Source organism: Octodon degus, unplaced genomic scaffold (assembly GCF_000260255.1).
Source record: "Octodon degus isolate 3935 unplaced genomic scaffold, OctDeg1.0 scaffold00075, whole genome shotgun sequence".
Taxonomy (NCBI): Eukaryota; Metazoa; Chordata; class Mammalia; order Rodentia; family Octodontidae; genus Octodon; species Octodon degus.
Genome location: NW_004524651.1, coordinates 4,156,456 through 4,173,070, shown reverse-complemented (window position 1 = coordinate 4,173,070; position 16,615 = coordinate 4,156,456). Strand labels below are relative to the sequence as shown.

The window sequence follows — 16,615 nt, the reverse complement described above, 5'->3', positions numbered from 1 at the left end:
GAGGAGGGGCTTGCCCCTTAGCTCAGTTCTTTAAGTGGCTGCTTCAACAAAGCAGTAAGGCTCAGGTGGCTGTGGTTTGATCCCCACATCTCAAGCCAGCCAAACCTGCCCTGAAGGCATTCGGAGCAAAAAAACAAATTTGGGGAGGGGGAGTCTGATTTTTTTTTCTATGTTGTAGATATTAGTCCTTTGTTTGAAGAACTGGCTTAAGAATTTTTTTCCCACTCTGTAGGTTGTCTTTCACTCTGTTGGTGATCTGTTGACCTGTTGGTATGTGTCTTAGTTACTCTTCTCTCATTGCTGGGACAAATACCCGACACTCAAAATGAAGGAAGGAAAGGTTTATTTAGCTCACAGTTACTGGAGGTTTCAGTCCATACTCAGCTGGGTCCAACGCAGAGCAGCACATAGCAGAGGGCAACCTTTCATGGTGACGGGCAAAGAGCAAGAGCGCAAGGGAGGGGCGGCAGCAGCTCAAGCAGCTGGCTTCTCTTCCCACCTTACATTGTAATGCAAATTACCTACCCCAGGGGAAGTGCAGCATCCACACCCACAGTAATCAATCACAAACTCCAGAGGCTGCCCCAAGACTGTGAGGCTTTGGGGGGACACCTATACACAAACCATAACAGTATGGAAGGGAAGAGGAATAGATCTCTTGGCTTGAGTGGTAGCCACCACCTACACTGAACCCTTGAAGTAGTAACAAGTTAAAATGTTCCACATATGTAAAATATACACTGGATTTCCATGACCTATTACAAAAATATATATATGAAACATCTTCCTGAAAATGTTCATACTGATCAAGTGTTATTTTAGATGTATTGGGTTAAGTGCATTTTAGTTTTACCTGTTTATATTTTCTAATTTGGCTACTAGAAATCTTAATATATGTGGCTTACATTTGTTACTTGGATTATATTTCTATTGTGTTAACAATAATACTGATTATGTAGAAAAAACAAAGCCATATTTGCTAATACTCTGTATATGCCAGATTGTCTAGAACTTCTATGGAAGTTAATCCTCATAAATGATATGAAGTAGGTAACTCCTTTTTCAAGTACAGTAGTGGGGTGTCGTGGTTAAGCAACATACCTAAAGTCACTGCTGCTAAGCAGGAAGCCAGGATTTAAGTTTAGGCCTCACTGGCTTTGGAACCCTTGCTTTTTCCCCCTACTGTGATGTGTTATTGTTGGACTACTTGAGTTGAAGACCCTTGCAATTAGAATAAGACTGTGGCAAAATCATAATGAGATAAATTAGGGAAACAAATACTATTCTCAGATGTCTGGTTTTGCTTTGTTACTTTTCTTGAGGGGGTTGCCTTGGTTAAAGTCCTATTTTTAAGTAGGATGTTAACTAATTCTCAAAATATCTGCTTTATTATCTCTAGATTTGATAATGGGTTGTATTAAAAGTAAGGAAGACAAAAGCCCAGCCATTAAATACAGAACTGAAAACAGCTCAGAGCCTGTCAGTGCCAGTGTCAGCCATTATGGAACAGAGCACACTACAGTGACACCGTCGTCCTCAGTGAAGGGCACTTCAGCGAACTTCAGCAGTCTCTCCATAACGCCATTTGGGGGATCCTCAGGAGTGACTCCTTTTGGGGGAGCATCATCTTCCTTCTCAGTGGTGCCAAGTTCTTATCCTGCTAGTTTAACAGGTGAGAGCCAGCTGGACGGTGATGCTGTTAGAGAACAGAACCTCGGAAAACACATGTGTCTGCTATTAAGAAAAATACCTCTAAAATAAATAGGTGTAAAAATTAAAAGTCCCGAATATTAAAGTCTCAGACTGGGTGTGGTGATGTGCACCTCTAATCCCAGCTCTTGGGAGGCTGTAAACAGGCGGATCACTGTGTCCCATCTAGCAGTGAGACTGTGAATACACTGTAGACCCTTCCCTAAAAATACAAAAAATAAAAAGTGTTAAGATAGTTGCACTTTGGTACTTGCTTGCTCTGAAACTTGTTGAATTTGGTATATATACCAAATATCTGATGTATATATACCATATATAATGGTATTTCTATATGAAAAATTTTTACCAGTAATTGTTGTTTTTTTGGTACTTGACACCAAGCTAGAATATGTCTGTGTCCATTGCTTCAAGACTCACTATTCTTGGGGCCGGGGAGATTGCTCAGTAGAATAAGCACTTCCCTGGCAAGCGCAAGGGCCTGAGTTCAATCCCCGGTTCTGCCAAAAAAAAACCTCATTATTCTTTCTGAAGGAGTGAATGGGGATACCAGGGATTAAACTCAGGACCTTGCGCTTGCCAGCAGGTGCTTATGCCACTGAGCTATATCCCTGGCCCCCAATACTCATTCTTTTAGGCTAGAGAAATTTGTTTGGTTCTGATTTTTTTTTTTTCATGATTTCATGATGGTTATATACCACTACATATACCATTATTTCATTATCTTGTTATTCAAATAATTATTGAACACCTGTTACATAATAGACACTGGGATTATAAAGATTGAAAACCTACATTTTCCCTTAAAGAGTCTTATAAATTTGTAGTATTGTACTCTGCAATACTAAAGTAATACAAAAATTACTTAATACATGACAGTTTAGTAATGATAATATAGTGTTTCTGTCAGAAACTTTTTTTTTTTTTTTTGAGACAGGGTCTCACTATTTAGTGCAGGCTAGCCTTGAACTCACTATATAGCTCAGGCTGCTCTTACACTCATGGTGATTCTCCTTGGTTAGCATTTTGACTGCTGGAATTACAGGCATGTGCCATAACATCTGGCAGATAATGCTAATTTTATTTTTCATTTTTTAATTAAAGTACTTTGTTCTAAATTATTTTGTTCTTTCCCTCAAGCTGCTGCCACAAATTCATTATTTGTTATTCATTCATTCATTCATTCATTCATTTGGTACAGAGTTTGCTACACAGCTCATACTGGTAGTGATTCTCCTGTCTCAGCCTCCCCAGTGCTGGGCTTAAGACATGCACCACCATGCCCGGTTTCAGGGCTGGCACAGCATGCGGTACCAGGGATCAAACCTGGGCCTTTGAGCTTGGGACAGGGTGTCACTGTGCAGTTCAGGCTGGCCTTGAACTCACAGCGTTCCTCTTGCCTCAGCCTCCTGAGTGCTACCATGCCAGGCCATATTATGGGTTTTTTAACCAGAACACTTGCCTTGAGTAATTTTAAACACTAGAATGTCCTGCACTTCATAATCTGTTACTTCTTCCAGTTGCACATAATAATTTGGTCGTTCAGTGTGTTCATCCCTTAAGCATCTGTAGACATTGCCAAATATGAGTTATTTTTGGACAATATACCAATTCATACCGGCCATACCATTTAATTTGAAGACAAATTTTTTTAAGTTTTTAAACTTATAAGTAAAATCCTAGATAACTATTAATAATAATAAAAATGTGTGCAAGAGGTCGAGGCCAGTGCCAGTATAGTGCTTGCTAGACCTCTCTCAAAGACTTGATTTGTAATTTAACTTTTTAAGGCAGAGATATTGCTTTGAAAGTCAAAATTAGGTTTCCTTTTTTTTTTTTTTTTTGGAACCAGGGACTGAACTCAGCCCCTTGCGCTTGCCAGGGAAGCGCTTATTCCACAGAGCCATCTCCCTGGCCCCTAAAATTAGGTTTTCTGAGTGGATAGAATTTTAGAATTTTTACAGTACAGTGGTTTCATGGAAGGACTTAGGAGAGATCTTAGTGACTCAGAATAGCAAAAGCAATCCTGAGTAACAAGAGTGAAGCAAGAACCATCACAGTTTGGAATTTGAAGTTATATTACAAAGCTATAAAGAGTGTGGTACTGGCTGGAGAGATGGCCCAGTGGTCTAAAGCACCTACTTGGAACAAGCTTGGCAAAGCACAGGGACCGCGGTTCGATCCCCCAGCACCACATGCCAGCCAGCCGCCCCCTGGTGGGCTGAGCTGGCCACACACACACACACACACACTAAATAAATGTTTAAAAAAAATTTTTTTTTAAAAAGAGTGTGATACTGACATAGAAACAGATGTGGATCAGTGGAACAGAATAGAAGAAGCAGAAACAACCCAAGCACAGTGAGCTAGCTGATGTTTGACAAAGAGCCCAAAAAACACACATTGGAGTAAAGACAGCCTCTTTAGTAAATGGTGCTGGAAGCTGACTATCTATGTGCAGAAGATGGGATCTAGACCTAGATCTCTTACTGTATACTAAATTAAGAGACGAGTGAACCCAAGATTTAAATGTTACAACAGAAGCACTTAATCTACTGGAAGATAAAATAGGTAAAACTCTTGAAGACGTAGATGTAGGCCAGGACTTTCTGAACAGAATTGTGGTTATATAGAAAAACACTGAGAATCAATAAATGAGATCCCATCTAGTTTAAAAGCTTTTGTATGGCTAAAGTAATAGAGTTAACAGACAATCCACGGAACAGAGAAAAAATTTTTCCAGCTCTCAAGTGACTAATACCTAGAATATATAAAGAACTTAGAAAAAAAGACACCTCAAAATATAAGATACAGCAACAAAAAAAAATGGGCAAGTGAAATGAATAGACACTTAGAAGTACAAATGGCCAGTAAATACATGAAGAAAAGTTCAAGCCAGGCGCAATGATGTGAGTCTGTAGTATTGGCACTTGGGAGGCTGAGACAGGAAGATTGCCACACGTTCAAAGCTAGCCTGGGCCACACAATGAGTTCAAGGCTGGCCTGAACTACATATTGAGAATCTTTGTCAGGGTGAAAAAAAAGTTCAGCATTGCTGGCCTTTGGAAAAGTGCAGATTAGAACACAGATTCCATCTCACCCCAGAAAGAATGGCTGTCAAGAAACAACTGAAAAAGCAGGGTGCAGTGGCGGTTGTCCGTAATCCCAGCACTGGAAGCTGAGACAGGAAAGTTGTCAGAAGTTTGAGGCCATCCTGGGTGAGAGTGTGAATTCAAGGCCAGCCTGAATTGCACAGTGAAACCCTGTCTCAAAAAGAAAAATGCTGGTAAAAGCTGTGGGAGATTTGGAAAGAAGAAGCTTCCTTTATAGTTGGTGGGAACATAAACTAATACAACCACTACAGAGAGAAGTATGGAGATTCCTGAAAAAATTAAAAATGGGAAGTCTATTTGACTCAAGTGTTCCCCTTCTAGATATCTTCTCATAAGATTTAAAGACACCATGCCACAGTGGTGTATGCATGCCCATGTTTATAACAGCAGAACTGATAATAGATAAGTTTTCGAAGCAGCTTATCTGCCCATCAGCAGATACAAGGATAAAGACAAGGTGGCATTTGCCCGTAATGGAATACTACTGTGCCATAAAGCAGGGTGAGCATGAGTCATTTGTTGGAAAATGTATGCACCTCAAGACCATAATGCTAAGTGAAATAAATCAAACACAAGCTTAAATATTTCATAGTTTCTCTTATATGAGAAACCCATAGTATAAATAAAGAGCAAAATGGAAGACAGAAAATAAGTAGGGAGATAGATCTTGTTCAGATGGGAAAGAGCTAGAAAAAGGGAGAGGAAGGAAAAGAAGGAGAAAAAAATGAAGATATGTTATGTACTTGGTCCAACCCTCCACGGGGTTTGTAACGATTCTGTACTGCTGACATATATATATGAGAGACAGACAGACAGTACACCAAGAAAATGAATATCTTATTAACTCAGCTCAAATCCAGCTGCCCAAAAATTGAGCTTCTAAAAATTGAGGCTGAAGACTAGGGAGCTGTTTGCTTTTTTGCTGGCAGTATTACTTTATTTCTTTTTATATAATATCTGTATAACTTACTTTGGTCTTTTTTCTTGTGCTAGGTGGTGTTACTATATTTGTGGCCTTATATGATTATGAAGCTAGAACTACAGAAGACCTTTCATTTAAGAAGGGTGAAAGATTTCAAATCATTAACAATACGTAAGTGTTGTATTTTGTGAGAGGAATACAGAAACCTTTTCTTTGCATTTAAACCATTGAGCTAACTGATAATGCAGTTAGCCGATAATGAAACTCAGGCTTGGGTCTCTGTCCCCTGGGTTGGACGGTCCATTGGCTTCCTGCAGTACATGGCATAAGATGACTGCAATACGCAGAACTACTCATACAGATTGTGCTACATTGGTTTGACCATGAAGCGTGGAGACTGAAGAATAAAAAACTAGTTGGAAGAGGTATATGCGAAGTCTGATAAAGAGGCTTCTGTGTCCTTATGTGAGTAGCAGGTGATTTAAAGATCTCTCGCCAACCAAGAATCCTGGGGCAGGCTAGTAACCCCAGTATTATGGGAAACTAAGGCAGGATTGCAAGTTTGAGCCCAGCCTGGGCAACTTGGAAATCATAACTCAAAATTAGAATGAAAACAGCTTGGAAGTATATAGCTCAGTGTCAAATCCCTGGGCTCGATCCCCAGGACCAAAAACATTTCCTTTCACCTAAAAAAGAGATGGTTGTGTAAGGAGCCCTTGTATCCCCAACCTGACCACATTTAATTGCCTTTTCTTATGTGACTCAGACTTTTTGTCATTACTGGCACACCACAGAAAATGTGATGTTTGTTATGGGGGAAAAAATTCCATAATTTTATTAGGAAGCATAACAGCCACTTTGTAACTTTTAGTATATATACTTGTGGGCCCTTGCTTCCAGACATGTTTCCCTCTGTCCTGTTCTCTTCTGTTACAGTTAGCACCCCCAATGTAGAATATGATCAAGTCTCTGCTTTGAAACCCTTCAGTAGCTGCCAGTTGCTATGAAGATAAAAGAACAGCAATAATAATCCTAATTCATTGAGAACCTACTATGTGCTTCTTACTCTCCCACTCTGCCATACTGAGGTGCTCACAGTTTTCTTAGTCCATTGGGGTTTTTCACCCTCTCTGTACCTTCATAGACATTATTTCCTTTTTTTCTGTCTTCTTCCTATCTCTCTCCTTCTTTGTCTGTGCTGGGGATCAAACCCAGGGCCTCATGAATGCTGGCAAGTGCTCAGTCCCCGAACCCCTGTTCCAGCCCTTCCCGTCCTGTGTGCCTTCTCAGTGACGCCTTCGCCTGTAGCCTCCCTTACCTGGCTCTGTCTCTGTGCCTTATGAGTGTTTCTCTAAGTGCTCACATGACACCCTGTGCATGGGTCAGTCTTAACTCCCCTCAGAGTTTTATTTGTTGCTTGGCTTGATTGACTATAATACTAAGGGTTGTAATTTGTCATTTGGCTTGTCATTATTTTCTTTACTTATTGCAGTACTGGGGATTGAGCACATGGCTTTCACACTGAGCTACATCCCAAGCCCTTTTATTTTTTGTGTTGAGGCAGGATCCTGTTAAGTCCCTGTGGCTGGACTTGAACTTACAGTCATCCTGCTTCAGCCTCCTTACATGCATGCACCATCGTGCCTTGCTTTGTCATTCTTTTGGACCATCAGTTTTCAGCCTGGGACAAAATCACTAGGAGATGTTTATCAGAGTTGGGCGCAGAGGTACTGCAGGTTGTCAGTCAGGGTGTGGTTTCTGTCATGTAAAGCAGCTAAAGTGGGTGGAAGCTAGGAGTATTGGTAAGCGTCCTACTAGCCACACTGCAAAGTTTTACTAAGCCCAGACTGTCTGTGCTCCAGAGCTTGCAAAGCCCGGCTCTACACTGTGAACCCTTGAGTTAAGGATGGCTTTTTAACCTGTTTTCTGCACACTTGGGTATAAATTCTCACTTACCAGGCTTTCAGTTTGATGAAATCAGTGGATGAGTCAGTGGATGCTTAGTAGGACCCAACACAGTATCTTCTGATTGTACATCTGAAAGTACTTTATTCATACTGGGAAAGCACAACCCAATATATCCATCTGTGAATTATCAAAGGATTTCTCATTTCAGTTTTTAGATAGCAGATTATAAAATTTCAATTTAGATAATATATTTAATCTGAAATACTGAATTAGGTATACATACATCTTTTATAAAAGATTAAAAATATTTGTACTTGGGCCAGGGAGATAGCTCAGTAGAAAAAGCACTTGCTTATATATTACAAACCACGTGCAGTACTCATGTTTTGAATTGCAATTGAATTTTAGTCTTACTAAGATTAAGATGTTTTTGGTTATCATTTTTGTACATATGCCTTATTCTAAAATTCAGATTTTGTCATTTGAGTGGTTATAAGAGTGTCAGTATAACGTATTTTTTCCTAAAACAATGGAAAAAATTATAGATTATGTATTGTTAAAAAGGATTGTGCCAAGAAAAAGAACCAACTACTAATATATGCTTAACATAGATGAACCTTGAAAAAATTATGCTAAGTGAAAGAAACTAGTCACAGAAGCCCACATAAATGATTCCATTCATGTGAAATGCACACTCTAGGCATGTTCACATGGACAGCACATTAGAGATTGTTGGGGAGGTAGGTTGGGGGTGACTGCTGATGAGTAAAGGGCTTCTTTTAGGGGTGATGAGAATATGCTAAAAGTTACCATCATGGCTGTCAAATGTACTAAAAACCACTCTTGAACACCTTAAGTGGAGTTTTATGGTAGCAGATTCTGTTAAGAGATTACAGATGCAATCAAAACTGAACAATTTGAAAGAGTTCTGATTATTCACTATAGTTGATCATCTTAGGTTGAAAGAATTACTTAAAAATAATGTTACAACCAGGTGTTTGTGTTGTTTAGGGGTTTGTGTTGTTTGTCTGAAGAAGTATGCAATTGTGAAGCCAGGCATGGTGGCACACGCCTGTAATCTCAGCATTCAGGAGACTGAGGCAGAAGGATCTTTCTGAGTTTGAGAGCAGCCTGAGCTACAAGTGAGCTCAAGGCCAGCCTGAACTACATTGCAGTTGTACTTTCGCGTCATGTAAAATTTTGTTTTGAAATATTCTCCTTTGAGTTTGATTCTTGATCAAATGAATGCATAAGTAAGAATGGAAGTAGTGTCTCTTGTTTATGCTTCAGATAGGCAGGCAGCATGTGTGACACACTGCTGTGGGCAGTGGTGTGCAAGTGGTAACTGTCGCTTTGTGTTGCAGGGAAGGAGACTGGTGGGAAGCACGCTCAATTGCAACTGGAAAGAACGGTTACATCCCCAGCAATTATGTGGCGCCTGCCGACTCCATTCAGGCTGAAGAGTATGCCGACACCTCATGTTTTATTAATTCTTTTGACTTTAGAAATGTTTTAATGCACATTCCATTTAGCCACAACTTTACACACACACAATTACCAGTCTTACTACAACTAATGTATCATCAATAGATGTTACTTGAGAATTAATAATTAATGTAATAGTATCCACTTAAAGCAGTATCATAAGTGAGTGCATTAATCATGCTATTATGCCTGGTCTTTCTCCTCCGTCCACTAATTTTTAAAATTATCCTTTTTTTTTTTTTTTTTTGAGTAACCAGGGATTGAACTCAGGCTCTTGTGGTTGCCAGGGAAACGCTTATTCTACTGAGCCATCTCCCCGCCCCATTATCCCTTTTCCTATTCTGCAAACTCACTGAAAATTTACCTCGCTTAAAACTCAGGTCAGTCCTTGGGACCTGTTTCTGTAGTAGCATGTCCTTGTCTTCTGGTAAACATACTGAGAGATCTTCAGGGTCACGGCTGAGAGTGTTGGCAACTTTCAGTTATAGAAATAAAGACATGCACACACACAACATAAATGGGGAGGGGGAAAGAATATGGTGAAGCAAAATGCTAACAGCTGGGGAACCTGGTTGCAGAGGGTGTGGGGTTCTGAGGGCTGTTCTTGCAGCTTTAAAAGAGTCAAAGATCACAGCCAGTGACACTCATTTTAGGTACAATCAATTTAGCTACTCTAACAATACAGTAGTTGTTCATTGTTAATAAGAACATATAATTTGTCTGAGTAACTTTTCTGCCAGGACATTTGTTACTGTGTTCTTTCATCATCTTCCCCAGTATCCTGTCAACTGTTTCTCTTCTGGGAAACAGAATCAGCCTTTTTTTCTCTAGGCTATATTGAGTCAAAGCCATGCAAATTCAGAGTTTTTTATAATGTAGGTTGTTACTTGTATCTTCCTGAACATGGGGGGGGGAGGGTCACACTGTTATCAAGGAACTGCCCCTACTCTTGTTACTATAGTTTTAATATTTCCTTGTGTCCTTGACAGAAACCATTATTTGCTGCCTTTCCTTCTCTATTACTGTTCCTATGACTCAGAGTACTGCAAGAGACCTACTGAGTAGTGAGGATGTGGAAATGCAGAGCATATTGTAACAGGGCGATTTGTAATGCTCATTTTTAGCAAATAAGAATTTATGTGGGGACCTGCCCCTTAGCTCAGTTCTTTAAGTGGCTGCTTCAACAAAGCAGTCTGGCTCAGGTGGCTGTAGTTCGATCCCTACAACTCAAGCCAACCAAACCTGTCCTCAAGGCATTGGGGGGGGGATCCTTCTGCCATCTGGGGGCCCGCCCATTAGCTCAGTACTTTTAAGTGCCTGCTAAAGAAAGCACTGAGGCTCAAGTTGCACTGGTTAGAACCCAGATACTCCTTGCAAACCAGAAATGCCCTGAAGCCATGTTCAGGCCTCCCCCCCCCAAAAAAAAAAAAAAGAATTTATGTCCTACTATACTTTAAGCCATATTCTATAGCTGTTCTTTCTTGCGCTCTCTACCCTACTCCATTTTTATTGATAATTCTACATAAGTCTTTTGACTTAAGACTTCCCAGTTCAAAATATCATTAATTTTTTCCAGATGGTATTTTGGCAAAATGGGGAGAAAAGATGCTGAACGATTACTTCTGAATCCTGGGAATCAACAAGGCATATTCTTAGTAAGAGAAAGTGAAACTACTAAAGGTATGAATGTCAGTACATGAATACAAGAGTATAGTTTCCTTGGGCAGTATTTTGAGAAAGGTCAAGTAACATTGTTTCTTCCCCTAGGTGCTTATTCCCTCTCTATTCGTGATTGGGATGAAGTAAAGGGTGACAATGTGAAACACTACAAAATTAGGAAACTTGACAGTGGTGGATACTACATCACAACCAGAGCACAATTTGATACGCTGCAGAAATTGGTGAAACACTACACAGGTGGGTAAACATTTCCACAGTAATGCTACTTTCTCTGTTTGTGAGAACCAAGTCTGTGTCTTTGTATGGGCCCAATAAATATGTCTAGGTTTGTTTTATTTTTTTGTGTGGGAGGTGGGTTCTTACTATGTACAGTTTAGGCTGCCTCAAACTCTTGTCTCAGCCTCCCCAAGTGTTGGGATTACAGATGTGTAGCACCATACCTGGTCTCTATTTGTAAAATCAGGAACAGACTTATTAGTGTCTGAATTGAGTTATTAGGTAATGTGCCAAACTGAGATAGTCACTAGAATCCTTGTAGCCTACTCAAACAGTGTTTACATTGGAGTCCCATCTCATAAATGCAGAACGTGAAAATGAATTAAAAAACATAAGAGCAAAGTGCTTATTTATGGACACTTACTAAATAGGTAAAACTAAGCACTTACTATTAAAAAGCTTCGTGAGATGTCCTCTTAATCTTCCCTTACAGATGGTGGATCTCATAAGATTTCCTAAAGTATTAGCCCAATGGAAAAACAAAACCAAAAAGCAAAGAGGAGGCTGAGGCAGAAGATCACCCAGAGTTCCAGCTCAGCCTGAACTACTTAGTGAGTTCAAGGCCAGCCTGAAATAATATATAGGGAGACCCTATCTCCAAAAGCCCAAACAAAACAAAATAGTAAACCAAATGGAATTTGGTCTGAAGGTACATTTTGTTACCCTTGAAAATTCAAGGATACAACGATAGCAAGTATAGACATTCTTACCTTTAAAGGACTTTTGAATCTCAGAATTTCTCTTTACCAATTTGATCTATAAATGCATCTATAAAAGTTTTTAAATGGTTAGTAGTAGAGGAGAGCAAGTTTCCATGGTGCTTTCTTCTTTTCCTTGACAGCTAGCTATAGTGTATCAAGTCAGCCAGCAGTTGACATTAAATCAACATGTTCCAAGTGGGCTATCTTTGTCATTGTCCTTGTTAGGATGTGACCTTGTGTGGTGGCTTGGTGAGAATGGGAGGGCATGTGTCTCCCAATAGTGCGCAGGTCAGGCCATTGTGAACCCGGGGCCCCCTACCTTTGTGTCTCCCTTATTTAAAATTCAGTCCCCAAATGAATGCCTACCTTGATTTTCAGTGTCTCACAAATTGGTGGTTAATGTTAGAAATAACAGCATTTCCTTAAGATTAAATAATTCCCAGTGTAGAAAGGAGAATTTTGTACACCATCTCACCTGAGCCTGAATCCACCACTTATTTGTATGAAATGTTTGTAAAGTGCTGAATTAATCCAGTAGCTGGAACATAAGTATTGAGTACGTATTACTGTAGAAATGTCTTTTTTTTTTTTTTTTTTTAATTATTTGGTACAGGGTCTGCAGAGTGTCACTCCGTAGATCGGACTCATTGTGATTCTCCTGTTATTAATCTCAGTCACTGTCTCAGTGCACCCCCCAGGGTGGGGCTGGCAGGGCGCTCTGCTGGGGATTGAACCCTGGCTGCTGTGACTTTTTTTTTTTTTTTTTTTTGGTAGTAGCAGAGATTGAACTCAGGACCTTGCACTTCCAGGAAAGCAATTATTCCACTGAGCTATCTCCCCAGTGAAATGTCTTTACCAAAATGTTTTGCTTTTTTTTTTGTGTGTGTGTATGGTAGTAGGGACTGAATTCAGGGCCCTCACACTGAGATGCATCCCCAGCCCTCTTTTTTTTTTTTATTTTTGAGACTGTCTCTGGATACATTGCCCAAGCTGGGCTCAAATTTATGGTCTTCCTGCCTCAGCTTCCCAGAGTGCTGAGGTTATTATGCATGTGTGCCACTGTGCCTGGCTCTTACAATGTATACTGCTTTGTTTTCCTCTCATAGATAGTTCTGTCTTTGTGGTTTTTTCTTTGAGACAGTGTCTTGTTATGTAGTTCATGCTGCCTTAAACTCACAGTGTAGTCCAGGCTGGTCTCAAATTCAAAGCATCCTCATGCCTCAGTCTCCCCAGTGCTTGGATTATAGGCAAGCACCACCACACCTGGCTGGATTTATATTTCTGCAGTAAAACTGGTAGGACATTTTAGGTTTTTTCCTTTTTCTATAATTTAAAAAGGTTTGCAAAACAGTGTAGGGCCAGGGATACATTTCAGTGGTACAGTGCCTGCCTAGCAAGCATGAGGTCTTAAGTTTGATTCCCAGTACTAAAAAGAAAAGAAATCTATTCTGTATTTGTTTTTTGTAAGGAATTTATGTTACAGTGTAGTTTATTCATTTATCTAGAACATGCTGATGGTTTGTGCCACAAGTTAACAACTGTGTGTCCAACTGTGAAACCCCAGACTCAAGGTCTAGCAAAAGATGCTTGGGAAATCCCTCGGGAGTCTTTACGACTAGAAGTTAAACTAGGACAAGGATGCTTCGGTGAAGTATGGATGGGTAAGAAGCCTGCATTGTTTGGAGGAAGAGGATGGTTTTCTTGTCCACAATTTATGATAAAATGTCTAAGTATTCAACTGCTGTTCATTGAGGTTTACCCTGAAAATCTTACAATATAGATTGAAATTGTTTGTCTCTCTAGGAACATGGAATGGAACCACAAAAGTAGCAATCAAAACACTAAAGCCAGGGACAATGATGCCAGAAGCTTTTCTTCAAGAAGCACAGATAATGAAAAAACTGAGACATGATAAGCTTGTTCCACTCTATGCTGTTGTTTCTGAAGAGCCTATTTACATTGTCACTGAGTTTATGTCAAAAGGTACGTACGTATGCTTTAGTGTCTCTTAGGGTACTTATGGTGATAAGTTATTTAAAAAACAAGATCCTCGTTGTTGTTGTTCTGCATTTAGTACAGGGGATACAGAGTCTACAGGGTCTCACTAGGTAGATTGGACTCGTAGTGATCCTCCTTTTTTCAGCCTCCCAAGTGCTAGGATTACAGGTACACCACCACACTTAGTCTCAGCCATGCCCCAGGGGTGGGGCCAGCATGGCATGCTGGGGGTCAAACCCTGGCCGCTGTGCTTTGCTTAGGCAGGTGCTTTTGAATCTAGATTTTGCAATTGTTTTGAATCTAGATTTTTACTGCTTAGTACTTTCCTTTTTTTTTTTTTTTCTTTCTTCTTTGCAGTATCCAGGCTCAAACTCGGAACCTTGCACTTGCCAGGCTGGTACTTATGCTGCTGAGCTGTCTCTCCAGCCCTGCATAGTGCTTTCTAAGTCAAGATTTAGTTGACATTTAAAAAGAGGAAATGTGACACTGATGGGATAGTAAGGGTTCCAGGTATTCATGAAGCTATCATAAAGGTTAAAAAGACAACGTAGGCAGGCTGAATTGATTTGGGAAGTAGGTTTGACTAAAGGAAATGAAATAGCCAGGGGTATTGAAAAAATAGAAAGTATACAAACTGAATTGAAATCATAAAGCCAGAAAGATACTTATATCCTCAGTATTAAAATAAAGAAGTAAAGGAAATAGTTTTATCTCATTTTACTATAAACCCAGTCTGATACTCTAGAAACTTCGTTTTTTTCCACTGTTGCATTCTCCCAAACCCAGAGTGCTAGGTAGGATTTTCAGTAGTAGAGTTAAAGGCCAGGAGAAAGGGAAGACTGATGCTCTTCCCTCATCTCTGGGCTGATGATACTTCAGAGGAGGAGCTAGCAAGTCTGAAGGTACATTCACTGGCCCAGTGTAACATATTTTGAATTGAATTTTTTAATTTACCATTGTACTTGGTTAAATAAGACTGAAGTCATAGGTTATGTCACCCTCTCTATTACATAGTCTATCTTGACCAGTGATGTAATTTCATCTAGTAGTGACAGGTATTACAAACTACATATTTACTGTAGAAAAAAAAAATTTTCCTGCACAAAGAACTAGATAGGACTAAGTGATGCAGCCTGTTCATTGGTAGCCAAAATACTCTCAAGCACCAGAGTGTGTAGCAATCTTTGGAAGGAATTTCTACTGCAGATATGCCAAGTGTGCCGTTTCAAAGAGTGCTCTGAACGAATTGGGATGAGAAGGGAAAGGGGGACCAGGAGGAAATTTAAGTCAAGATATTGGAACTGGGAGAAATATAATGAAGCCTGGGCATACCTGTAACTGCAGCCCCTTGGGAAGCCAAGGCAGGAAGATTGCAAGCTTGATGCCTACCAGGGCAACTTACTAAAAGCCTGTCTCAAATAAGCATTATGCTGGCCATGATGGCACATACCTGTAATCTCACCACTCAGGAAGGTGAGGCAGGAGGATTTCTGTGAGTTCAAGGACAGCCTGGAGTATGTAGCAAAACCCTCTCTTAAAAAAACAGTAAAAATGCAATAGCTTAGTACTCGCTGTGTTAAATCCCTAGTACCACATCACAAAAGAAATTTGATTGGGAGACATGGTCAAATTCTATGTTGTCAGATCGTTGAATTGGGATTACTTTCAGGTGGAAAATCAGACTACATAATAGAAGTTTTTCTAGCTTTAAAAGTCAGTACTTCCCATTTTGGTATTCAATTACTTAAGCAGTTGGTTCCCTAGAATCCATCAAAACTCATTGCTTCAAGCAATTCAGCACTAACCCATTGCTCTCAACACATAGATCTTCTGGTTGCTTCTGGCTTCTGTAATTGATTATGTATTACGTGTGTACATATGAATACTTTGTGAGGCCTGGAGGTCAGACCCAAGGCCTCCCTGGTGTTAAACCCATGCTCACCTGGAGCTACATCCCGGCCTACCCATGATCATTGCTTTCACCTGGAGTTTGGTTTCCCTGTCTCTTCACCAGACTACCAGCTGCACTGGCCTGGTCACTTGTTACATTGTGTTGCCATTTTCATCTAATCTGGAAATGATAGGGTCGGGAGATGGCTCAGTAGGATAAGCGCTTCTCTGGCAAACGCAAGGATCTGAGTTCAATCCCCAGTACCGCCACCAAAAAAAAAAAAAAAAACTGTTCTTCACCTTTTATAGGGGTAGGATCTCTCATACATTGTTATTTTTTGAGAGTGATCCAGTTTATTGCTTTGTAAAATGTCCCTTTATTAGGGTTTACTTGTTTTCTGTTGAATAAATTCAAGTCGGTGGTATGCCTTTAACCAGTTATAGAGAAGCATCAAATAGACTTCTTCTGAGCTTCTCATCTGCTGTGTTCTTAGTCTGTGGCATCTTCTAAAATTGAAAGCCATTGGTCAGGCCAGCACTGCCACTGTATCCCACTTAGCTGTGAGCAGTTGTCAGTTGTCTGAGTTTTTGATTCAAGTAAACTTAAAAATATATAAGTATCTAATACTACTTTGTGGATCAAAATTAGAATCTTGATCAGAGCAAGGAAAGAATGACTCCAACCTGAGTAACTCCAGCTCTCCAACGAAGGGAAGAATACATTTTTCCTCTTCTTCATGTGTTGTCAAGGTTCCAGATTTTCAATTTAAGGATCTTTGGTGGAATATTTAAGATAGCTATTCAGGAATTTCAGAACAACAGAAATTTAAAAATAAAAAGCTGAGAAATTGTACATCATAGTAGGCTAGTTTGTTTTGAGATTAGAATATTTGTTTCAACCAGGGATCTAACTCAGCAGCACAGCACCTGCCTGG

At 39.9% G+C, this 16,615-nt stretch overlaps 1 protein-coding gene across 1 annotated transcript in view; it reads left to right on the top strand.

The window, feature by feature from the left end:
• Positions 1-16,615, top strand: part of Yes1 (YES proto-oncogene 1, Src family tyrosine kinase) — a 50,684-nt gene that overhangs the window by 17,775 nt on the left and 16,294 nt on the right. The window contains exons 3-9 of the mRNA XM_023720422.1: positions 1,400-1,672; positions 5,814-5,913; positions 9,015-9,113; positions 10,712-10,815; positions 10,903-11,052; positions 13,298-13,453; positions 13,596-13,775. Of these exons, the coding sequence (XP_023576190.1) occupies positions 1,408-1,672; positions 5,814-5,913; positions 9,015-9,113; positions 10,712-10,815; positions 10,903-11,052; positions 13,298-13,453; positions 13,596-13,775 (1,054 nt within the window). The 5' untranslated portion in view covers positions 1,400-1,407. The remainder of the gene's footprint in view (positions 1-1,399; positions 1,673-5,813; positions 5,914-9,014; positions 9,114-10,711; positions 10,816-10,902; positions 11,053-13,297; positions 13,454-13,595; positions 13,776-16,615) is intronic.